The 25902-nt window shown below is 37.2% G+C and overlaps 1 protein-coding gene across 2 annotated transcripts; it reads left to right on the top strand.

Moving 5' to 3' along the window:
• Nucleotides 1–25902, top strand: LOC135213618 (protein gooseberry-neuro-like). Of its 2 annotated transcripts, none has more exons than XM_064247643.1 (6): nucleotides 1–234; nucleotides 2627–2865; nucleotides 14774–14888; nucleotides 22699–22870; nucleotides 23649–23884; nucleotides 24152–25902. In XM_064247643.1, the coding sequence occupies exons 1-6, from the start codon at nucleotides 195–197 to the stop codon at nucleotides 24598–24600; spliced, it is 1251 nt and encodes a 416-aa protein (XP_064103713.1). In that variant the 5' UTR covers nucleotides 1–194; the 3' UTR covers nucleotides 24601–25902. The 2 variants fall into 2 exon arrangements, with proteins under 2 accessions (XP_064103713.1, XP_064103715.1); XM_064247645.1 differs by having other exon boundaries at nucleotides 2645–2865.

Here is a 25902-nt window from a genome sequence, read left to right on the forward strand (position 1 = left end):
TGCAATAAGCCTCTACTGTATCTCTGGTGGACAGTTTCTTGAGATATAAGGACTGAGACTCAAGGAGTTAGTTGTTGTTCGTCCACGTGAAGTGAAGTCCGGGAAAGACGAGAAGACTTTCTGGACGAGGTGGAAGGGAAAATAGTGTGGCTTTTTAAGTCCAGTGTTCGCACCTGTGAGAGAAAAACCGCAAGATGACGATTAGACCCATATTTTCGGGATATCCTTTTCAAGGTAAGATGTCTTTACATTTCTAGCAAATATTTCCCTCGGTACATGATGACTTAATATAAATTTTAAGACGATTCAGTATTGATATTCTTCTAGTTAAATAAGAGAATATCGTTAATATTGGAATTAGTTTCAATACTGCTTCAAAGTATTTTGTTTTTACTTAACAATATTGACTTGCAAGATGTATTCCTAACAACACTCACAAGCAGAAACAATGGAAGTTCAACTGTCCCAGCATTTCAAATCTTCCCAAATAAAACTACGACCAGAAAACTGCAAATTAAATTCAAACCCCAATTTCCATCTCAGCATCATCAAGAGGCAGGCCGCTCTGCAACAAACCCGGATTTCCCAATCAATAAACAAAAGAATTTTTTCTATTCTCTTCTGAAAATATATACCTGTGATTCAGACTGTATATATCCCTTCATTCATTCAGGAAGAGACCAAGCCAAATCTATCATCGGATCAGGAAACAAATCGACCTGTTGCATGCAACATACTTTGGCGTTGCCGACAAGCTTAATAAGCGATCTATTACAGCGGCCATCGGCCGTGCAGTTCCGCTGGCCCAGGGGACGAGTTTCATATCGGTAAATGACCGTTCACATCAGTCATAAGGGACATCGGAATATCGTGTTTATATTGATTGCGGGCTCTTCAAACCGACTCGGAACCGACCCTCGCCAATACGCGCACCTTAATACTTGTAATCTGGAAAGGGGTGAACCCGTAATGCAAGCGGTAATTATCGTTTTTTTCTGTTGCACTGCATGCGTGCAACACGCACTCCATATCAGTTCGTATTTGCTTTAAAACATGCATTTAGCGTAATGACAATATGAGAGAGAGAGAGAGAGAGAGAGAGAGAGAGAGAGAGAGAGAGAGAGAGAGAGAGAGAGAGAGAGAGAGAGAGAGCTACTATAAATACTACATTGTTATCCAGTAGTTTCCCTGATCATATGTAGTTATTATACAACGGGTGATCTGACAGCAGATCTCTGTAATTTACGTAATTTCCGAGCCAATTAACCAGGCCCATCCATATGATTAATTTGTCAGCGGATGACATCACGTTGTTATTACTGTATTCATCATTCAGGCCACTGGTTTCACGAAACCTCGCCTCTAGACTGGTTTTTCTTGTACAACTGATGAGGCAGTGCTTTTCGAGATAATAACAGTTATTCATAATTGTGTTTAATGAGGTGTAAATAGACTTCATCCGAAACTTGCAAAATAAGGGTGAACATTCAAAGAATGGAAGCGCTGGTAATCTACAAAAACCAGGCTGCTATTGTTATAATGGACATTAGTCAAAATCATCATTATTATTATTATTATTATTATTATTATTATTATTATTATTATTATTATTATTATTATTATTCACTGAAGCAGACAGTCATAAGGAACAAGCTAATAAAAATTTATATATTTCGGAGAAAGCTATTAAAAGCAGAATGCCTGCACGTAAAAAAAAATAAATAAAAGGAGAAAGGAATATTCCCGATTAGTTATGGGACAACGAATAATGTGAAGATAATAGAAATGCAATAAAAATCCTATTGAAATCAATAATTATACCCTAAACGTGGCAATTCCACTCGATTATTTTTCAACTAGTTACTACAGTTTTCATACAGTTTTAATTGTTATTTAATCAAAACCGCTCATCATAAGGTTACCACAAAACAGCGTTTTTAAAATTCATTCTTAATGAATGAATAATAATAGAACAAGTAAATCAACACTTTCCATGACAAAAAATAAATTTATAATGCAAGGCAACAATAATTGCGGGGGAAAACAATAATGAAATTAATAAATCGTTAAAAAGGCGATTCCGTAAGAATAAACAAAATTATTTTTGGACCTATTATTTTAGCAGAATATGACAACCTATTAACTCTGTAAATTACATCTATCACCGTCTATTACTTATATCTATGTATATCTATCATCTCTTCAACCGTTCATTACCGTATATCATTAGGTGAACACCAACCATTATATATGTGACTATCTATATCATAGGTACATATGGCACCATCTGTTACTAATATATGAGACTACAATTTGTGTATATAACCATCTGACACTTACTTGATTACTTACAAATTATTGATTGCCACGTATAACTTCATCTTAGACAATATATATACAATATATCTAAGACAGTCCATAATATATAAGTGGCCATTGTGTATTAAGTATGAACTTTTATAGCTTGCATCTTTGATGCTCTATAACCTACCCATGACCATCTGTTAGCTATAAACATTTAGGACTTTTAGCTGTGACCATCTCCGACTTGCAACCATGACATTCAGTGACTTCATGTGACCATCATTAACTTAAGCCAATACAAACTTCCTAACCCTGAGATTAGCTGGTGGTGTTTGTACAGGTCAAGGCCGCGTGAACCAGCTCGGGGGCGTGTTCATCAACGGGCGGCCTCTGCCGAACCACATCCGCCTGAAGATTGTCGAGATGGCGGCGGCGGGCGTGCGCCCCTGCGTCATCTCCCGCCAGCTGCGGGTGTCCCACGGCTGCGTCTCCAAGATCCTCAACCGCTACCAGGAGACGGGATCCATCCGGCCGGGCGTCATCGGGGGATCCAAACCCAAGGTAACCACACCCGAGATTGAAAAGAGGATCGACGATTATAGGAAGGAGAATCCAGGAGTGTTCTCCTGGGAGATCAGGGACAGGCTGATCAAGGTAAGCGGCGACCCACCCGACCTCCCATCATAAATAGCGCTGCAGAAACTTCTGTAGTTGGAACATCTCATCCTATATATATATATATATATATATATATATATATATATATATATATATATATATATATATATATATATATATATATAATATATATATATATATATAACCTCAGTAATAGGCAGGCAACTGGGATATCTTTGTTTCATTATGAGTAGTTTCCAAGGCTAGGTAGACACATTTGGTTTTGCAAATATTTCGTGGTATGTAACTCGTCATCAAGCTCGAACTATCGTAAAAAAAAAATCTATAAAAATAATAAAAATAAAATAAACGGCCTTCCTAGAACTTGAAAATCTTTTATTTACACTTGCTACTTTTAGTTGTGTGTGTGTGTGTGTTTTTTTTTTATCTTTTTTTATCTTTTGATGTTTGTATATTTAGGTTTGTGTCTTCAATTTGTACTTTCTATTCTTTTCATTGGCTTTATAAACTACATTACATTTGCATTCTCAGTTTCTGTATCGTTTTTGTTTTTTTACCATTTCCTTAAGGCAATTAACTTTATTGTATTTTCAACGATTTTTATATTTAGTCAATAATTTCAACCCGATGAGGTGTTTACTTTGCAGGCTTCCGAGGTATATAAATGCCTCATCAGGCTGAAATTGTTGACACAGTATAAAAATCGTTGAAAATACAATAACATGAATTGCCTTACTAAGACATAAGAAAATGGCTTAAAAAATAAAAACGATACAAGGACTGAGAATGCAAATTAATGTACATGAAAAAGCTAATAAGCATGAAAAAATACATAGCACACAAAGACAAATTTAATATATATATATGTAAAGGGCACTACAGTGTTCCGGTATTTGTGGAGAGTTTCTTGGGTTTTTGGCAGTCTATATAAAGTGCATATGGTTCAATAATAATAATAATCAGACTAACTAAATAATAACAATAATAATAAATAATTATAATTACCTAATAATTAATAAATAGAGAAACATACAAAAGCAATGTAATTTTATGACAATATCCGCCATAGGATAATTAATGTAAAAAAAAACAATGGAAATGGCAAGGATAATACGGTACAAAACTACACAATGCATATTCCATTGTATCTGTAATCTTTAGAATGATAAATTTTAGATTAGTTTTATTTATGACAGCTGTATATCTTAGTTGACAGCCATGAAGCTTTGCGGGTTCCTTGTCATGTTCAGGAGAAATGTGATTTTATTCATTCACTGCGGTTATTTAAATTACAGATGTACATAATAAAAAATTGACTAGCAGATTGTAGATATGCATTAATCTCCAGTAGATAGTAGTGTGTATATATATATATATATATATATATATATATATATATATAATATATATATATATATATATATATATATATATATATATATATATATATATATATAGTGTGTGTGAGCATATTCATACTTTCTATATTTTCCTGGAAATTAGAGTGCACTGAAAGCCACAAGACACGCCAGCAAAAAAAAAAAAAAAAAAAAAAGTCGGCAATAAAGAAATCATCACAAATGTATTACTGCATTATATTAATAACAGTCGGGTCCGTAACGATACATTTTATACTTGGTTTTTCTTTTCTGTCTTTCGTACTGACCAGACGCTGACGGATCTTTTTATATATACATATATATACCTCTTAATTATTCTTGTGCATTTTGTTTTATGCACGTGCGTATACTCGCCTTCTCCCACAGGAATGCTACACCCGACCCTTTGAGGGGCAAGTGTGTTTGTAGCTCTTCTCCAGACATCTCCCCCAATAAATTAATGATCTGTCTGTCATTTAACGGCACCTCAAACCTCCCTCTATTTTACGGCCTTCGGCTCTTTCAGAGTCAATCAGAGCCAATCCTGGTCGAACTGGTTTTATTGGTATAAACCTTTCCTAATCCTAATGATTCGAATCCCCGGCGCCGAGGGCAGGTTTTAGGACAAGAGCGCTCCTACGCGGGAGTAAACACAATGGGATTAGGATCATCAATTACTGAAAGCCAATGAAGGACTCCTCGTAGGACCCCCGGATGGATTCCATTATTATTAAGTTGTCCCGCCTGTAATACAGAACTAGCGGGATCTATTGTTGGGAAAGTATGAAGGGGAATTCCACATGTATAATGTATGAATGTATATATAACATATAATGTATGTATGTATATAACATGCACAAAGTATATATATATATATAGAATTATATATATATATAGATATATATATATATACATAAGGTTTACATATTATGTGTTTGTAATATATTAGTTTGTGGGTGGGTAATTGCAAAAGCGGCATAACACCTCGTTAGGATTTGTTTTCAGTCTATCTATGAACCAAAACGAACTTAGAAAAAAAAAAATCTTGGTTCGTAAAGAGACTGAAAACAGAATTCTGGTAAAAAAAAAATATTGAAATTTTGTACAAAGCGGAAGTAAAAAAGAAAAAAAAGAAAAATCATAGTCCTTATGAAAACTGAAATGTTTCCATTTATGAAAAAAAAAAAATTCGAAATTTCATTCATGTAAACACAATGGCTTATAATTCTAACACTATTCAGGACTCGACAAGCGGAAATATTAAGACTTTTTCATTTACTGTTTTACTCAAACACCACATTAAATATATTTGTTTAAGGTGTATATCAAAATTACACTCAACATTCATTCACCCGATAATACTGAGGGATGTGTAAAATGTTCGAATAAAAACACGTTCTCGTCCTCGTCACGAGCGTTATTTTTTTAATTTAATCTAATTTGTTAAAATAAAACCACTGATATAAAAACTGGTGCTCAGATTACCCGCCCTAACCCTTCCAAAGTAGTTATGATAGTCTCTAATCCACATTTACGAACTTGAGAGATTATAGTTTGGGAAGACTCCGCATGATTGAAAGAGAACGTAATACTGTGCGGTAGTTAGAACACTATTGTGGCAGCAGCAAAAGTTGTGGGTAATAATAATAATAATAATAATAATAGATTTTTTATCGGCGCAAGACAACACCTTCAACTAATAAAATAAAATATAGAGTAAAAATAAATTAGCCAAATCAACCCCCCCCCCCAAAAAAAAAGAAAAAATTATTAAAGTAAATAAAATTAGAAGCCTACATACAAAAAGCACAGCCCCGTAGATATGAAATATGAAATGGTGGGACAAGGAAGTCCAGAAAATTAACAAAGAGAGAGGAGGACAGTAATAAGGTAATTCATTTGCAAAAAAAAAAAAAAAAAAAAAAAAAAAAAAAATCACTTTAGAGACTAAAAGCGGTGTGGGAAGATTGCCACGCAAACTCATAGAAAGAAAGAGGATTTATTTGACCAAACGAAAATGGTCAGTACAAAAACTGAGGACAACCCATAAACAGCGAGCAGCATTGCAAGGAAGTGAGAAACTCTGAAGAAGATGGCGATAATAGCAGTCATGAGTTTGTGTAAAGGCAGCGCCAGCGAGAATCATGAGGCAGATGCGCCGGAGATAAGCCGCGGGATGATTACAAGGGAAGCTGAGCGTCGGTCGCCGCCCGAGAGAATAAAAGACACATCTCACACTCAGCCGATAGGAAGGAAGGCGGGAGGGCGGAGGATGCTTCCTCCCTCCCTCCCTCCCTCCTCTATCAACTTCGATGTTTCAATTTGGGCTTCGATGGCACGATTGCAATTCGCAGTCTTATTCTCTTCTACTTCGGGGGCCGGGGACTGGTTCATCAATTCTAAATAGAAATTTCAATTTCCGCATCGAAACCGCGCTTACGGGTTTTTGGAAACATTTAATTTGCTTCACCTAGTTTTATCTTTTAATTCTTTATTTCAATTTGGGCTTGGAAGGCATGCAAATTATCTGGAGGACTTGACACTTTTAAGTTAGTTAATATCCTTTATAGGTATTCGAATTCAGGCTTCTAAGGCTTGTTTGAACTTATATAAATATAATATATATACACATATATTTTTCAATTTATGTGGATCTCTCAAATTAGGCTTCGAATGCTCGCTTGGGATTTATAAGTTTTTTTTTTTTTTTTTTTTTTTTGCTTTCTATATTCTAGACTGAAATTTCAAATTTGGCTCCTAACACCCGCTTGGTGCTCTGCATTTTAAAATTCTAGATTTTGCCTTTTTTGTTTTCATATTTCAAATAGTCATTTTAATTTGGACATATAATCACGTTTCTTTTCTTTTCGTTTTTGGTTTTAGAGTGCCCTGTTAATGTTATACATTGTTTCTTGCATGAGTTTTATATTCAAATACATACTGTAATTAAGGTAGCGAAAGCACGCTTGGATTCAGTTTATGGATTACTTTTTCCATATATGTTTTATATTTTTGTTCAAGATTTTAAAAAGGGCATCATTGCACAGATGGGATTAGATTAAAGTATCAAATTTTTAACTGGGTTTATTAGGATTATTTTTATGTTTTTTATTTATTATGTATAAACTAATCTGTCTTGAGTGCTTTATAAATTACATATATAATTTTTATTCGAATGACCTCGTAGGCTCGGCGTTTCTTAATCTTCTATTTATTTGACGAAAGACTTTCACTTTTATATTTCTATATCTTTACATAAGAGTTAATTTTCTTTAGCTGGTTTTATTTTTGGTGAGTTGTTTTTAAATCAACAATTCAATTTGCTTCCCTTATTTCATTTAAAAATTCTCTCTTTTAATTTTTTGTGAAGGTTAATGGCACAGCTATGCTTGGGAAATGATTTTCTATTTGGTATACTCGTATGCAGCTGTTTGGTTTGATTTAATTAGTTTACATTTCCTTTTTTTCTGTTTATTTTAGATCATCCATTCGGTTTAAGGTATGAAAAGAGAGATGGTCTTATGATTAATTATAAATCATACATATTTCAAAATTATACTTTTATTTTAAATTTTTTAAATTAGATTTTCAATTTGAGTACAATGAAAAAATCACGTCTCTCTTTACAAAATTAATATGTATTATTTGTATTTCTTTTATCTGAAATCTTGCATTGACCATTTAAGTTAAAACTGGGTTTTCTAACACTTTTGTGCACTTTAAGACTACTGATTAGTAAACACGTTCAAAATGTCTTAAACGTTACCATTTGCACCGTAGCCATACATTAAAAAATGACGCACAACTTTTGACCTCAAGGACGTTTCTTGTCATCCCGAAGCTCAGGCCAAGGAACTGTCATTCTGCATACTTCAACGGGGGCCAATGGTAAGAGACACCGGCCCCCAGGTTGGACGACGGCAAGTCTAAACGTGGAGTTTTCACCCAGACTATTGCTGTTACGCATACTAAAATATATGAGTACGCAATACGTTTTCTTATGCAGGTTGTTCACGGTGAGCATATAAATCATGAAAACAAATGGGTGGGAACTTACACAGCGAACTTCGAGAGTACTAAATGTCCATACACAGCAGATATGAATACAGTAACGTACATAGCTTCAATATCAATAAACTTATTTGGTGTGTAAACTCACTAAAAAGAATAAGTAAAACAGAGTGCATGTAACCCTCATTATGGTTGCTAAAAAGGTCGTTCCGTTAACAGATGCCCGTTTTAAATAATAGCAGTAGTAAAATGTAAAGTTGAATTTGTTAGTACTATTAAGATGACAGAAGCCCAGATTGAAAACACTTCTTCTGGTAGTGAGCAATAATTTGACAACTGACACCGGTAATCATACTAACGACCAGGAAACTAATGTTGACGATAATAAATATACCAAATACTTATATAGTACATCTTATTTACACGTAAATGAATAACACATCCCCAGTGGAATGCGTTCTGTAACCGCACCGTAAACAATCCTCGATTCCTTAGGCACAATCACACATCTCTGTTCGCTTTGCAGCATCTAAGTTTTCCAACTTTAGGATCAATTTTTGACCTCTCACTCGTGAGATGATGATGAACCACAGTAGTATGTCTTAATTTTGTTATTCAAAATATATAAAAAGCAGAAAGCTTTCGATGACCTTCACGGTCCTCCTCGAGATGGACAAGGAGGACCGTGCAGGTAATCGAAACCTTTAGTTTTTTATATTTTAAATAACAAAATCAAGAAATACTGCTGTGGATTTACTTCTCCATTTTATTGACTCATGATTATGAGTTTTCTTCGAATAATAATAATAATAATAATAATAATAATAATAATAACTTTCATATTTAATCACGATTAATTTTTTGTTTTTAGAGTACTCTTTTTATGTTAAGACATAGTTTCATATATTCGTTTTAGATTTCAAATAAGATATTCCAATTAAGGTAATGAAAACACGCATGGATTCGGCTTATGTATTATTATTATTATTATTATTTTATTATTATTATTATTATTATTATTATAAACACTAAAAAATTAAAATTTTGTTACGGGAAAAGAGATTCCACTTAATATAATGCCCATTTGTAGAAAGTATGAAACAGAAAAGAAATCAGCAAAGGAATAACAACCAATAGAAAAAAAAAACATAATTGTTGTAAGCATACAGAGCCTAAGAATTGAGCTAAAACTAGGTCAATCGTGCATTGCGCTTTAAAGCAGTATGCATACGCATACAACTGCCTTGGTTATTCTTTTTTTTTTTTCAAGTTATAACCCCAACAGGGATAGGAGGGAGGGAGAGGGTGACTTCGCACACGCAGCCACAACGATATCGCGTCCGAAATTGCTGGTACTTTCTCGTTTATATAAAATGAAATTCACCAAGACGATCTGAAAGGACCAAATATTTTTGGGAAATAGTGTAGTTCGATGTTGCAAGACCCGGCAGAATTCAGTCAGTATCAGCTCGTCTCTCTCTCTCTCTCTCTTCTCTCTCTCTCTCTCTCTCTGGTTTGACCCGATGGCATATCCAGGTCATCGTGGATCATGACATGAATGGCGAAACGGGTATGGCAATCTCATGATCATACAGTTTCAAAAGGTACCGCTCGATGGCTTCTCTCGAAATTCAACAGCCAGAATTAGGATACGCTTTCGTAACTCCAACCTGTATGGCATAAGAGCAGGTTTGTAAGAATGACTGCTCGAGGATTTAAATTATATATATATATATATTACAATGGCATCTTAAACTTGTTGATTTTTTCACATTTTTGGGTACACGTTACAAAAACTTAATTAAGATTCAAATGGAATAACAAGTTTCTTCAGTTGGATCTTGTGATGAAATCAAGAAATTAAAAGGTCACTGGGGTTATTGCAAATCTTTATATCTATATGATATATATATATATATATATATATATATATATATATATATATATATATATATATATCTATATATATATATATATAGTACATATATATATATAGATATATATATATATATATATATATATATTATATATATACGTATGAGTTCGTTTATCTAATATCATCTTACTGTTAAAAGTAGATTTGGGCCTGCGGTTTTGAAAGTTAGTGTATATCAGTAGCATTATGAATTCGGCTAGTCAGTTATAATAACTCTAAGCAAAAGCTGCTTGATCAGTGAAAGCAGCCTTACGGTCCAGTAAATAATGAAAGTATCTCTCACACATTTCCAGCTTCAAAATCCTGAGAATGGGAGAGGCATTTATATATAGAATAAAGAAAGCATATATCTTCCACGTTCTTGGGTTTGTGATTCAAAGAATAAAGCAAGCTTTTCTTACGCTTCTTAAATTCATAATCCAGAGTAAGCACCGTTAGAATAAGGTAAGGTACTTACATGTTCTTAACTTTCTAACAAAGAGAATAAAGTAAGAAACTAGAAATGAAAGTGAGCATCTCTACGATCAAGTAGGGACCTCCTTCGCTTTACAGTCCAAAGAATAAAGTAAGTTTTCCATGAATACAGTACAGTTAAACATCTTTTACGCATACTTTACCGCCGAAAAGGTGAGCACCCATACCATGCCGAGAAAATAACGACAAGGATTACTCAATTATTCGCCGCCCTGGAATAAGAGGATCAATTTGCGTTTACTTATCGACACCAGCTTAAATGCCACAATGCGCTACGGAAAGAAAAGGTCCACTTGGACGGAAGCGGAGATTACTCATGTTCGGGAGGGATTACGTGCGGTGGCTTTTCACCCCCCAGAACGGATATACCTCGTCAAGGCGCTCCTCGGTAAACATTATAGGTACTACTTCGACAGCAGTAGACATTACCTCTGAAGTACAAGAGAGGTAGAGGTGTGTGTGTGTGTTCAAATAATTTTCTTGCACGGGTATTGCTAAAGAGTTGCACGTAGCTGAAGCTATTGTATTTTGGACCAAATAATACTTAATGCAATTATTATTGTACTACGGTCAATAAAATTATCCATCCATCTATCTATCTATCTGTGAGTGCGAGCGAGAGAGAGAGAGAGAGAGAGAGAGAGAGAGAGAGAGAGAGAGAGAGAATTCTGACGGAGCAATGTTTTTTTTTTATATATAGAAGGAAGGAAGATTACCGCGTAAGATGAGAGAGGGAACTTCGGTGAGTACATGTTACCATTATCATAAGTACTTACAAATATAAGATTAGCATTAGAGAAATAAAAAACGAAGGACAATGGGATATTCGTAGGAAAAAAAAAGGATTATTCTTAGGTTGTTCCTTATGCATGATATTTTGTATGCCATATATTTCATTTTGTTTCGGGTGATTGAGTTATCAGTCATCAATGTATCATTAACTGTTTTGCGCTTGAGAGAGAGAGAGAGAGAGAGAGACTTTGATGGAGCAGAGGTTATCTTTGAAGAAGGAGAAAGATTACCACTACCGCAACAGATGATGAAAGCGAGAGTAAGCTTCGATTTGAGTGGATGTTACTAGTAAAGAGAGAGAGAGAGAGAGAGAGAGAGAGAGAGAGAGAGAGAGAGAGAGAGAGAGAGAGAGAGAGAATATTTCCATAGTATGGAGAAATTGAAACCTCTCAAGAAGTGTTTGGCTTTCTGTCAGGCGAGTCTTGACGCTCTGTAGGTGGTCGGGAATTTTCAGGCCTGGATATATACATTTCTGAATATATTTTTATTATTTCCAGAAAAATATCTGGCGTTCATGAACTTGGGAATACAGTTATTGGACTTTTTTATAATAAATAATAATAATAATAGTAACAATAATAATAACAGCACTTTCTTTCGGTTCGGATGTGATTAAAATATTGTCATGAGATTTTTAAAGAAATAGTAATAGGCGTAGTTATATAATGTCATAAAAAACAGTATCATAGAGATTTAAAGAATCTTATACTACAGCTGAATTCGGAGGAACGAAATTCCAAACTGTAAACGGAATAAACTCATAAAACCGATCATCAAAGACATCAAAAGCGGCGAGTCATTGACAGGTCATCGTCTTTCAAGGAGCCCCAACAATGATGGATGACCGGATTAGCCACTCTCCGAGGACCCATGATCCTTAATCAGCTATCGAACTAATCAACTAATTCCTTAATACTCCATTAAATCCTCAGGGGGCCCTCTTGGGACACCGGAGTAGTGGTATGGTATGGTAGGGGGACATGCTCGGGAAAGTCAGGGGAGGCGACCATAGGGTTCCGTGGAAGCACCACGGATGAGGTGGGGTGGGCGGAGGAGGGGTTGGATCTAGACGGGGTTTTCATTCGAACACCCAGGGTTAAGAGGGAGGGTGGAAGCGACTTTTGGATGAAGGTTTTTGGGATAGAGAGAGAGAGAGAGAGAGAGAGACCCACATTAGTGCTATCACCCGCCCAATCTCTCTCTCTCTCCCTTACAATTACCGACACTGCTGATAATCCTACGGTGTGGGCGTGAACGTGAAGGCTAGTGAGAGGGGCGCGAGGGCGGGGGAAGGTGTCATGTCGCCGTCAACGGCACAATGGGTGGCCAGGTCAGGCATGTCACTCAGGACTCTTTGATCATCTCGCCTCCTCCTCCTCCTTCTCGCCTTCCTTCCTTCCTTCCCCCCGTCCCCGTTCTTCCTCCGTACGCCTACCCCTCCCACTCCTTCCTGGGCAAACAGGGGGAGGAGAAAGAGGAGGAGGCAGAGATAAGAATGGTTTCTTTCCATCAAATAATAAACAATAAAGGACTAAATTGCATTTTCAGGGAAACTCTTTCTCTCGAACGATACACAATGTTAGATCCCGTAAATAATTACAGGGAGGGGAAACGCTCTCTTTCGGTAAACAATGTTAGATTTTGAAAATTAGTATTTTTTGGGGGGGAAATCGCTCTCTATCCCCGTCCTTTCTCTCTCACGCAGGGGGGTCCCCTCCCAAATCTCTCCCGTCTCTCTCTCCTCCTCTCGTCTTAAATTATTTCGGGTCTTTGTCTACTCTCTCTCTCATCTCTCTCTCTCTCTCTCTCTCTCTCTCTCTCTCTCTACAATAATAGGCAGTGTAAATTGATTTTCGGGATAATTGTCCTTCCCTCTCTCTTGGGGTAAACGAACGACAAACAATGTAGTAAATGCCTTGAACATAATTTTCAGCGAAAAACCATAAAGATACAGATCTCAGCTTTAAATGGTCTAAGATCAGACAATGGGAAGGGCAGTGGACAAAGACATATGATTTGAATGGATATTCTTGGCTGTTAACAGAGGTAATGACTAATTATTTGGTAATAAATCCTGTAACTATCATAGTTATTGCTTGTAAAACTAGAAAACTATATTGGTTTTGTGGAAGGAAAAGAGGTATGAATTATGATACCTCCATTGGACGCGTCGAAATCTCCTAATAATTTTCAGAGCTCACGTCACAAGAGGTAACAATTTATTAGAAAAAAATATTAACGATTCATATAGTCTAATATATTTGACCAGGTATTCGCCTGATCTCTCAAGCGATAATTTCAACATTTAATTCGCACGTTTTCTTTTTGAGGAACTGATTTCACCACGAGAAATATTTTCTATTAAAATTAAAGCTAATTATCAAAGGTTTTTGCAAAAGATATCGAGTGTAGCTGTGCATTGCCTGAAATAGGGAGAATTCTTCAACCCACCACAACAAGAACGAAATGCCTCACGGAAGAGAAATAAAATAATGAGTAAGAAAAGAAAATCACGATATCATGATGACACAAGGGAAGGGGTGAAAGGAAAACTATATTTTGATCACAGAACCACTACTTGAGAATAAGTTTATTACGGACCAGGTCGTGAAAGGACTGACTTTTTACTCGTGTGATACCATGGGGACTCCTGTGGCTTGATTTGGGCGGCCGTGGCGTTTATAGTGGGGGTGACGGATAAGGGGGAGGCATGAAAGAGATACGAATACTGTATCTGCTATTTTCTTTTACTTTTAGCTCATTTAATGATTTGAAGGGACTATTGGGAAACATTACATCGTCTACAGATATTTCTATTTTCAGCAACTTTCAATTACCGTACATTTTTGTCCATAAATAAATGACTGTTTCGGAAAACATTTGTAATTTTAAGAAATAGAATTTTTTCATCAATATCTCAAAAATAATATTTAGTGTGTCCCAGAAAACATTTGCAATTTTAAGAAATAGAATTATTTTTTTCTTGGTGTGTCCCAGGGAGGATGGGTCCTAAGATAAAATGCTATGAATGAAACTATTTATTCACTTGATCTCATTGTACGGTAGTATTTTGGATTTACCTTTTATTTGTGTTCATTTTTGTTAGGTAATCAGCATAACCATTAACTAAAGCAAGTCACCACCAAAGGCTACTTGAAGATTACATTAAATTACCGCTGAATATTTCAGTGTCACTATTCATCACTAACGGCAGACTGTCTCTGGCTTTTTTTTTCAGGAGGGCGTTGTGGACAAGGGCACAGCACCTTCTGTGAGTTCGATCAGCCGCATCCTCCGAGGAGGAAAGAGAGACGACGACCCTCGGAAGGATCACAGCATCGATGGCATTCTTGGTGAGTCATTTTTATAAGTATATGTCAATTGGATCCTGTGAGAGGACCTACTGGAAATGGTGAGGGATTGGGATTAGCTTTTTCTAAAGAGAATTTTCCAAGTGCTTTCTTTAGTTTATCTTGAGCTTCATAAGTAAGCAATTGAAGCAACAGTTATTTTTTCGGTCGGAATATGTATTTAACGGAAATTTATTTGGAAACTTTAAATACAGCTTTTTACTTGTAATTTAATTCCTTATTCCTTGTTGGTTAAAAATTCTACCTATGGCTATCCTAGGAGCAGCTGGCTTGAACACGAGAAAAGGCAAATTTCTGTCGTGTCATTGGGAACATTATATTCTACTGTTCGAAGCGACATTGTCATAAAATTCCTCTTGATGAACGTGATTGAGGATGCCTTTATATTTAAAAGAATTTTAAAATATTCATTTTTTTCGCTCCATCACTTACGTAACAAATTACCTCCATTCGTTACATGTCCCTAATTTTTTCCCGCCCTGGTGGACCGTATGATCATCTCTCGCGTGATGTTGGTCGTTTCGCGGTCAAACACTTTACCCGCCAAATTTTTTGGGTGGTGCGCGGATAACTAAACACGATCACGCTATTTAGCGCTGCTTTTTCACAAGCTCGACCCTTACGGTACCGTGTCCTAAGGTGCATTTCCCATTGCTTTAGAAAACCGGGCGAAACATGAGTGGAAGTCTGTTCAAATCGGACAGTCGTCATAAAGGTTGTCTTAATTTCCACTGCGGAATAATTTCGGATGTTTTCATTTTTCGACGAGCATCGCTCTGCTCGGCTCTCGGTGCATAAGGTCTTCATTCAGCGAACAATGTCAGTGTGCGGCGGTACTTTGTTGGGTTTTCTTTTTCATACGGATATTCTGGAAGCTTTTTCTATAACAATAATGATAACAAGAGGATCGTTATACTTACACGTTTGTGCTACTAGACTAATAATAGTATCTTTGATGGCTTTCTGTAATGAGTGCAAATTACATACCATATTCATTACCATTTAGGATCTAGAGGCCAACGGGGCTGGCAGCCTCACGTCCTTATGGCCTGTCCACACTAGTGGGCATACCCATCGGGCACTTCCAGCTGTTTATATTTTCTCTAGCTTCTGAAACAGTGTTACCAGACAATCGCATTGTTCTGGCTCCATACTAAGTCGGTCAGTATAGCGGAACGGGTTATCGGAACAGTTTGCCCGTCGGGCAGTGCCCGCTAGTCTGGACAAGGCCTAATATGATGTTTAGGGTTTAATGGAAACAAGAAAAAGGAGGAAGAACAAAGCGTGGATCTTAACTTTATCGAAAACAATAGACCTGCCTATTGAAGGTTGACGATTAAAAGTCTGGGAAAATGGAGGATGGTAGAAAATTCCTGGGCTTGAATGGTAAACTTAGGCAGGCGTTTACGATTAGCTTTAATGGATGATATTGGCTGCAGATATTCACAGCAAGCTAAAAAAATAAGTTATAGTAGAGACTTGTAAAAAAACTACACAAGTACGTTTAAGTACCGTCATAAATCACTACAAAATTTCAAGTTTGAGTTTTTTTGGAATATTTTTTAAGCTCCCTTCGATTTACTGACGAACTCAAATATTCAAGAGATGTGAAGACATTTATTCAACAATTAAAGACGGTCTTCTACGCGAGCATTTTTCAAAATGTGCAAAAAGTAAGCAATAATTATCGTACACTGATGCAACATAGAAGCTTGTGTGTTTATAAAGGCGATATCACACAAGCACAAAATGCCCGATACTTACTGGCAATTTGGTGTTGAGTAAAGTACGACAGCTAGATGCTAAATGATACCAGATGTGCTCAAGTGAAAAGGCCTTTTTCACCAGACTGCTAAGAACACGCAAATCTTTTGAACAGTTTTTCAACAGTATTAAAACTGCTCTAAAAGCTCTTATCGGCGGTTGAGCAAACTTGGCAAACATAAATTTCACATTCGTGAACGTGTGTATACGTGGGTTCAAGGTACTAAAAGTTATATTACCATGTAAATGGTCTGTTCTCGATCGTTTGCGGTTCTGTATATTTATGAGAATATGAGTGTAATTAGTTGGTGTATTCACGTTGCAATTAGTTGGTATATCTATAGTGTAATTATGTATGTACGTGCTTAAAATGAAAGAAGCGTCAGTGTAATCAGTAAGTGTATTAGTACGATTGTTGAGTGCATTATTGCAATTATTGTGTAAGGTGAATGTCAATATTGGTGTAATTTAGTGGGTGTCAATGATGCTGTATCCGTCAGGGTAATTTATTTGACATGAGATATTTGTTCATGCACTTATGTGAGAGATCCTTCTTTCATTGCGTGTGTGAATACGCAATAAATGTGAAAGAGTATATTACAATCATAGGAATAAGGTGGGTGTTCGTGTATAACGCGATCATACTTATTACTGAGTCATGCGAGTATGTACACCGCCACAGACAACAGGTGTGCATTACAGTACTTATACTTATGACAACGTTTGCTGTAATCATGCGATTATGTTTGTTATTGTGAGTGAGTAATGGTAAAATAATCAGATTGCATTTGCTGAAAAAAATGACGCAAAGTCTACACACCGCCATAGATTATATTATGAATGTATGTATATGTGTGCGCACGCTGTTTGCCCTGACGCACGAAGAACGGCCTCCCAGAAAGCAGGGACACGGAGCCCACCTCGAAGAACATGGTTTAGTCGCAGGGCCGCGGCTGGAGACCCCTAGTAAAGGCGTCAACGCGGTAAAATAAGGTTGTTCGGAGATGTAAAGCATAAGGGACGTTAATGGTTTCACGATCGGGCTATTAGACCAGCGCTCGAGGAGGCAGGGGGTCCCACGGAAGGATGGTAGCGACCCAGGCGACCATCCGGAGAGAGAGAGAGAGAGAGAGAGAGAGAGAGAGAGAGAGAGAGAGAGATTCAAACAAAAATTTAAGGAAGGCGACAGTCAAAATGGAGAGGGATTGCAAAAAAAAAAGCCAAAAAAAAAAAAAAAAAAAACAATAAGAGAGAGAGAGAGAGATAGATTCAAACAAAAATGAAAGGAAGGCGACACAGCCAGAAGGCGATAAAAGATATAAAGAGGGATTGCCAAGGAAAAAAATGGTATGCGAGAGAGAGAGAGAGAGGAGAGAGAGAGAGAGAGAGAGAGAGAGAGAGAGAGAGAAGTCAAGGTAGCATGGGGTCAAATGGTTAAAAAGGACCTCACACAGTGCATTTGTACTTCCATCGATAATAGTATTCTATACCTCCTTACAATTCTCAGGAGGTACTGAACACCACCACGGCAGCTAATATAATAATATTAATTAGCTCCAAATCCGTAATTAGCATTAAAGGAGTAAAGTTCACTGGGATTACACACGTAAGATCCTTATTGCACATAGTAACGTATCTAATCAAAATCAATGTATGTACGGGAACTTGTACTTTATCGCAAAAGTAAAAGGCTTGCGTTGACGATACCTTGCACGTTATACAGCTCCGTTACAAAGTTTCTAATACTTGGTGATACTTTCAAAGAAATATTTGTGTTCATAAAATCAAATAAGCTAATTTGCATTCCAAACATGAAACTGAGTTATAGAAAACACACACACACACACACACACACATATATATATATATATATATATATATATATATATATATATATATATATATATATATATATATACTCCAAATTATATGAATTCTGTAGTGGACAATTAATTTATTTATTTGAACGTCTGCTTTCAAGCAAGATTTTAAATTCGAGCCTTCCCAATTGCAAGCAATCAGCTTAAACGACCATATCAGAAAGTCAGTGTCATACCCCTTATTTGCCTACTTGTAAGTCTAAGTATATCTTAGTTTTACCAGACCACTGAGCCGATTAACAGCTCTCCTAGGGCTGGCCCGAAGGAATTAGATATCTTTACGTGGCTAGGAGGCACATAACAACGGGACCTAGAGCTTATTGTGGGATACGATCCACATTATATCGATAAATGAATTTCTAATTCCTCTGATTCTGCGTTAGCCGGGCCGAGAATCGAACTTCGGACCACCAGATTGGCAGCCGAGCGCGAAAACCACTCCCCCAACGAGGAACTTGCCTAGTTGTAAATATCTCCCGTACGGATGTCAATCAAGACAATCGTTTGCTAATCGGAAGACACTAATTCAAATCCTATTTCGGAGCTGAAGTTCAAATGTATCATCTATATGTATCAACTTTATCACTTAGACAACTTTTCTGAAAATTAATACAATTACTAATAGGACCTCATAGAAAATGGATGGTATCAAGCGGAGATATTTATTCAGGAAAAGTTACAAGCTTTCCTGGACGAAAAGCTTGACACCATCCAGTCAGTGTCAATGTCCTTTTACTAAAGTATATATATAAAATATAGTATATGTGTGTGTATATATATATATATGTGTGTGTGTGTGTGTATGTATGATATATATATATATATATATATATATATATATATATATATATATATATATATATATATATATATATATATATATATTTGCTGAGATCGAAAGGTTGACACCTTGTGCAGCCACCCAATTTTTATATATATATATATATATATATATATATATATATATATATATATATATATATATATATATATACACATATAAATATAAAATTGAGTGGCTGTACAAGGTGTCAACCTACCGGTCTCGGCAAATATTTTATAATAATGAGACTGCTCTCCCATACCGTCCTCCCTCACGCCTGTAACTTGCTCCAGTCTGGTCATTGCCAAGTGTATAGTCTAATGCTCAAGTTAAATGAGGAAAATTAATGTTTCATGAAACGGACATAACCTGCTTGACCCCAGCCTTGGATTGATCTGCAGATTCCTGGTTAACACAGCCTGGGACTTATTAGCAGACTCTGGGTTAACACAGCCTGGGACTAATCTGGGGACTCCTGTTTAACACAGCCTGGCATTGATCTGCAGATTCCTGGTTAACACAGTCTGGGATTGATTGGAGACTCCCAGTTAACAAAGCCTGGGATTGATTGGAGACTCCTGGTTAACACAGCCTTGGATTGACTAGGAGTCTCCCAGTTTAACACAGCCTGGGATTGATCAGCAGACTCTGGTTAACACAGGCTGGGACTGATCTGCAGATTCATGGTTAACACAGCCTGGGATTGATCTGGAGACTCATGGTTAACAGACTGGGATTGATTAGGGAGCCCTATCAGTCTGAAGTAGCATCTATACCAAAAACATTTACAAAGAGACTTTTAAAAAGGAATCCGGAACTTATCGCTAGCAAATAAAACCTCTCAATAGCTTAATTACAAAGACTCAAGTTGTTTTCACCTTCACTTCCCTTCACTGTAATTCCCTCCCTCTAAACCCTTCTCCAAACTCCCTTCTTTCCCATCAGCAAAAACTGAGAAGCGACTCTCGGCAGTGACAAAGCAGTAAACGGAGAGAAGACGGTTTGCGCCTCTAACGGGAATGGCATTACAGGAACGGAGTTAATTCGGCACTTCAAATCACACTCTCATTGGGTTCTTTACTTCATGACCATTTTTTTTTACTTATGGACACTGCAATTTGTGGAATACTGCTTTCTCAGAGCTCTTATCGTTTTTTCTTTTTTTCTGCCGTTCTTCCCTTTTTCAGTCATGGGGATTTTTAAATGACTTTCCTCACTTATAAGCCTCGCCTTTTGTGGAAGGGGCCGAGCATATTCATATCCTTTTCTGTGTTAGCTGCAAATATGCTCTAGGAATCATAACGTTATACATTTATTTATTATGATTATGAATATGGAATTCAGGCCAAAGACCAAGCACTGGGACCTATGAGGCCAGTTAGCGCTGAAATGGAAACTAACAGTAAAAGGGAAACTAACAGCACTGTTAGGAGAGGGTGGAAAGTAAGATGGAAGAAAAGAGAATATGAAAGGAGGTACAGTAAAAGGAACGCAAGGGTTTGCAGCTAGTGGCCGAGGGCACAATGCAAAGAACTCTTAAGTAATGCCTACAGTGCACCGCATGAGGTGATGATTATGAATAACACAAATATATTTGCATTTATTATGAATAACAACGCAAATGTATTCATCTCTCAAAAACAGCCATTAGAAATCACAAACAAGTTATGATTAAAGAGAAATCTGATGTATGATGCACTTCACTTCTCGAGAGGCATTCGATAAAGAAGTGAACGAATAGAAGCTTTCGGACAAATGAATTAAAAGGAGAATGAGCTTGTCTGTTCATTTATTAAATGAAGGTTCTTTATCGTTAAACATTAACTGAGACGGGGGGAATTACTTTTAGTTGGGTCGGTCGCCCAAGAGTATAAGGAATCAGGACGAAAATAGATTTTTCAACTTGGGTGAGAGCAAATTGGATCCTGGGAAGATCAAAATAGAGCCAGGCACCATATTCGGATACCACACTGTTTACATCGTAAATTTTGATTTAATTCATTATGCTTTCAATTTCTTCCTCCATCTCTCATCTCGGCAGCAAATCTTACCACGAACAAAGAACCCTTCCCTCTGGGCCCCTCGGTGGTAGACAGACAGACAGACGGACATCTCAAGTAAGGTCTTCACTGTCAATCTCATCTCGGCGAGAAGCATTCCATTCTGACGCCTCCGGATGACGTTGACATCATATTTCAGTCTCCGTAATTTTATTTTCCTTCTCTCTCTCTCTCTCTCTCTCTCTCTCTCTCTCTCTCTCTCTCTCTCTCTCTCTCTCTCTCTCTCATGCTGGTGGTCCTCCCGACTTGTAATCCCATCCTCAATTACTGGCCCACCCCTCCCCACTACAAAAAAAAAGATAAAAAGATAAGAGAAAAAGTGCAAGAAAGAAATAAAATCGGAGGAAAGAGGATGATCTTCGGTAGAACATCCCTCTATTCTCGTCCATGACAACGCAAGATCCAACGTTGTTTGAATGGGTGAAGGATGACTTCGACACGCATCTTTCTCAAGAAAAGATGGCTAAGATCTTTTTTCATTTCAATGCTTATCTGAACGGAGAAATAATCAAGCTAAATATGATACGATAACGGTGTGTTATTTGGACACATTAGCATATAGGCACGCAGACAGGCTGCGTTCAGATCTGCACAAGAAAGCGAACGATTTCCTAAAGCGGTTCGATTATTCACGCATCGGGTGTTTTCGTAATGAGCGAATTGGCAACATTGTCACCGTTCCCTGTTTTTCCATTACCGTTTATCTGGTTTCTGTTTACGATAATTAAAAGTTTCATAAGATATGATTAGAAAGTTATTATTACCAATTTTCCAATTAATAACGGGAGCTCTTTTTTTCTAATACTAAAGCACGAAAGTTGTCACTACTCATTTCACAATACAAGGACAAAATTGCCGACGTCACTTTTAATCAGTTAAGACTTTTTTTTTTTTTTTTTTTTTAATATTTGCCAGTTGTCGTATATTTTTTTTAAATAAAAAAGGTAAATTAAATCTGGGTATTGAAAAAGTGCGAAAAGTGGTAACCAAAAGAAAGTGGAGTGGGAAATGGATGATAACAACGTATTTGCAAAACTGGAATTGAAAATAAGAAATGTCATGTTCAAATTATACAACGATATAAATCATGATAAAAATAATTTATTATTATCATTAGTATTATTATTATTATTATTCTATGTGGGCTGGTCTACTGATTTTTTTCGACATTAATTTTAAATCTTTGTCCTTATACCATTGTTGCCTTTTTGACCCCCCAAAAGTTAGTAAATCTCAAGGTCACTCTTGGTTACTTTCCAACGAAGGAGGCGCCGGAAGCGACGAGAGCGACACTGAGAGCGAGCCCGGCATTCCCCTCAAGAGGAAGCAGAGGAGGTCGAGGACGACATTCACGGCCGAACAGCTGGAAGTCCTCGAGAAGTCCTTCGAGAAGACTCAGTATCCCGACGTCTACACCAGAGAGGAAGTGGCCCAGAAGTAAGTCTCCCTTTTTTCTCTTTTTGTCTGTCTGTCTGTCTGTTTGTCAAGTCACATTCAAAAGCTAACAAAAATAATGCTTTTATGTCTATCTGCCTATCCAGATTATGACTATGTTCATTTCTTACTGTTTATATTTCAATGGTGAAAATTGTGTCTGGTAGCAATTATATTGAAAATCTAAAAATGATCTTGCCTGTCTGTACATACAGAGTGACGGCAGATGTCAGTTGATATTTACGACTAGAAAAAGATGTTTGTTTTGCTACTGTTCAGCATATACGTCTAAAACATGTAAAAAAGATGAGCCTATCTATATGTTTACTCCCACATGTAAAAAATTTCGGAAGGTAAATTATAAGTGAAATTAAATTATCTCCGTTTGTATTATGTCCGATCGTAGACTCAAAACATGACAGTAGTACCCGGATGTCTGCCCATCTATCCACTTGCCTGTTCCATCGGCGTTTACATTACAAATATTCCGAATTAGGTCTGTGGACCCTAATGTGGTTTGAATGCATTTGCTTCCTATTGCTTGCTTAACTGGAACGTTAAACTCTTCTCTCGTGTTTGCTTGTTCTTTCTAACGTTTTCCTTCGCTTAATCTTTCGCGGTCTAACCATTCCAAGCTCTACGTTGGGTTTTTCCTTTGCAAAGCCCCGTCCACATGGTTGAACTTTGCCCGACAGACTTTGTTCGATGTGACGTCAGAAGCGGAGAAACTGCGGATAAGGGTCTGACTTTTCCTAAAGTTTCTTATTGTTTGTCTCCCCAGGGCCAAGCTGACGGAAGCTCGCGTCCAGGTCTGGTTCAGCAACAGACGCGCTCGACTTCGCAAGCACCTGAGCAGCCAACAGCTCGCTGGTCTCTCCTCCTCGATGCCCCCAGCAGCCGCCATGCCCACAGCCGCAGCAGCAGCAGCCGCTTCTAGCTACATGAACCAATATGCTCCTCAGGCCGCCGATCACACAGCCGTCGCTGCGGCTGCCTCAGCCGCGGCTGCTTATCACTGTAAGTCAGATTAATTCTCATCTCCCTTCACTTTTAGATGGTTCAGTAAATGATCAGAAATTCTACGGTCTTGTTGCAACACCTGCATGCGTTATTAACTTCTGCTCCTTTTGGGCGAGGCGAATAAGGGTCATTATGGTCCCATATCTGATTTAAAATCCTCATTTTCTGATAAAAAAATGGAATATTACAGTAGTTAATTTAATAACGTCGTCCTGCGAAATGATTTGTATCAGTATTAATGACCTTCTTTTTCTGCACTTCCAGCTTCCAGCGCCTGGCAGAATACAGGCGGTTACGACTACAGCAGCGCAGCAGCCTTTGGCACAGACAACTCCCACGCCCTCATGTCATCACCCATGGCTGCCATGACATACCCAGTCACATCCATGCCCACCATGAGTGCCTCAATGACGCCGACTATGAATTCTGCCGCCTCCAACGCCTCGACGGAAGCCGCTGGATGGAGCACGAAAACGGTGCCCTCGCCCGCTATGGGCACGTGGAACACCGGATTCTCGCCGCTGGGCACAGACCAGCTGGGCCTCCTTGGCACTCAAGGGTACAACATGGGCCACACCATGACCGGCCCTCCGGCGCCGTCCATGGCGGAGAAGGGCCACGTGGCACCTCCGGGCACCGCCACATACCCAACTTATTTCCCGCAATTCACGGATCCCTCCGCAGCGGCCATTATGTGCGGACGGGTCCACTAGTCCTTTCAATACTATTTTTATTGTATTTTCTCCCTCCTTCGTTAATAACCATTCTACATGCTGTGGTAACGAAACCTGCGTGTTCTCTCTCTCTCTCTCTCTCTCTTCCGAGTCATTCATCACTTTTCTTCATCGGCAGCAATAGATAGAGAGCTTGAGATAATTTTCCTTTTACTTTCAACATTCCTAAAAAAAAAACACCATATATTTTCTGTCTGCACAAAAACAAAGATATTCGTCCAATTTAAATTTAAGAGAAAACATTCTAGAGTAATTAACTATGGTTGATTGATATTTTCTCCTTTTCATTCAAAGTTATCCTATTATCTTTACTCTGTTTGGTTATCATTACTGTTATCTTTCCCTCCTATCTTATTATTTATCTCCATGGTCATTTCCATATCACTTTAAATGTTACCCCTTTCTCTTTCCTCACTACCATTACATTTATTTTCATTCGTATTTTTCCAAAAACTATTTTTTACACTTTGTTGCAATGGCGTCTATTGCTTAAAAATGTACACAAGCAAAAACGAGACAAAAAGGATGATACGGCGAAACATGGTGATGGAAAAAAAAAAAAAAAAAAACTCAGGAAATGACTCTGTGTGGATATTCAACTGTTAATATCGTTACTGAGTTCATGTATTCCACTCCGATGTTTCATGTTTTAACTAAAGTAAGACTGAATTTTCACCCGAAAAAAGTTGCTTATTTCTTATAGGAATTTTATATTCGCTAGCAAAGCCCTAATAATTAAAATGAAAGTGTTTATTTTCTTAACGAAAATTGTCTTTTTTCCTATGAAAAATATTTATAAAGAGAAATGTGTATTTTCTATCAAAAATTATATTCAATATGAATTTCTTATAGATTAATATAATTTGTGTATGCTTATACGACAAATATGAGCGTCTGTCTGCAACTGTACTAATAATATGATAACGCACTTTATACCTGAGCACTATGTCCTTTGGGCGTTAGACTTGCATATGACACACACTGCACACACACACACATACACACATATATATATACACACATCGAGCTACAAATGTCCTTTAATATCTAATTCGCTCTACCTCGGAATTAATATATTTTCATATATGTTAACCGAAGGGGAATTTTTTAGTCGATAGCGGAGGCGTTGTGGTTTAGGCTTCACTATTCGTCCTGAATTTGTTGGGCTCGATGTCCGTGAACCGACAAATTTATCGTCTAAAAAATTCCCCTTCGGTTAACATATATGAAAATATATTAATTCCCAGGTAGAGCGAATTAGATATTAAACGACATTTGTAG

This window comes from Macrobrachium nipponense, chromosome 43 (genome assembly GCF_015104395.2).
Source record: "Macrobrachium nipponense isolate FS-2020 chromosome 43, ASM1510439v2, whole genome shotgun sequence".
NCBI classification, from domain to species: Eukaryota; Metazoa; Arthropoda; class Malacostraca; order Decapoda; family Palaemonidae; genus Macrobrachium; species Macrobrachium nipponense.